The sequence below is a fragment of the Penaeus monodon genome, chromosome 32 (genome assembly GCF_015228065.2).
Source record: "Penaeus monodon isolate SGIC_2016 chromosome 32, NSTDA_Pmon_1, whole genome shotgun sequence".
Taxonomy (NCBI): Eukaryota; Metazoa; Arthropoda; class Malacostraca; order Decapoda; family Penaeidae; genus Penaeus; species Penaeus monodon.
Genome location: NC_051417.1, coordinates 35,307,791 through 35,308,558, shown reverse-complemented (window position 1 = coordinate 35,308,558; position 768 = coordinate 35,307,791). Strand labels below are relative to the sequence as shown.

Sequence of the window (768 nt, the reverse complement as noted above, 5' to 3'; positions counted from 1 at the left end):
TGTATGATAGTCTCAAAACATCTGCCACAAGCTTGGGAACAGACCTCTGAGCCAACACTGGCCTGCCCAGCAGCAGGCAGTGAGAGATGGGACATGTCCAAGTACTGTGACACGGAGATGAGAGATTGGTCATGGCGAATGGGGTTGTGCACGATGGTCACCTGCGCACACTGCCCATACAGGTCCACCACAGGCCACAAACCTGTAAAAATTCATTTTCCAAGTCTAGTTATATAAAAGATGAAGTCGCACTGTGATGAAACGGTCTCAAGTTCTCGGAACAAACTATCTTAATTACCCTCTTGAATGGTCTTGATGTATACACATTTTTTTTTATCATCATAATTATTATTGCCTGAACAGACCTCTGAATGTATCCATGTTCTATTTTGAACATGTATTTTATCAAACCGAATCTAATCTTTTGATTGGACTTCAACATTTAGATACTCAGATGAAACTATTTGAAAGAGAGTTATCATTAATATTCCCACACATATACGTACACTGTCCTATGAACCATACAGCCTGGGAAGTTGGTGAAGCACATTCTACATATAATATAAATCATTTTGGTGCATTTCATTCTACTTGCTACAAGAGATACACCACTACAAAACTTTGAATGAACAATAATAATTTTGAATATTTACACTTCGTAAACATTGAACACATATAACCTGTTTGAAAACTTACAAAGTAACGACAAAATTAAGAAAGAATGATGATCAAACAGAAAATTAATATAAAGATAGCGTTAACTTTTCA

At 36.6% G+C, this 768-nt stretch overlaps 1 protein-coding gene across 1 annotated transcript in view; it reads right to left on the bottom strand.

The window, feature by feature from the left end:
• The window catches only part of LOC119593653 (neuralized-like protein 4), a 43,428-nt gene that overhangs the window by 8,452 nt on the left and 34,208 nt on the right, over positions 1–768 (bottom strand). The window contains 1 exon segment of the mRNA XM_037942604.1: positions 45–202. Coding sequence (XP_037798532.1) covers positions 45–202 — 158 coding nt within the window.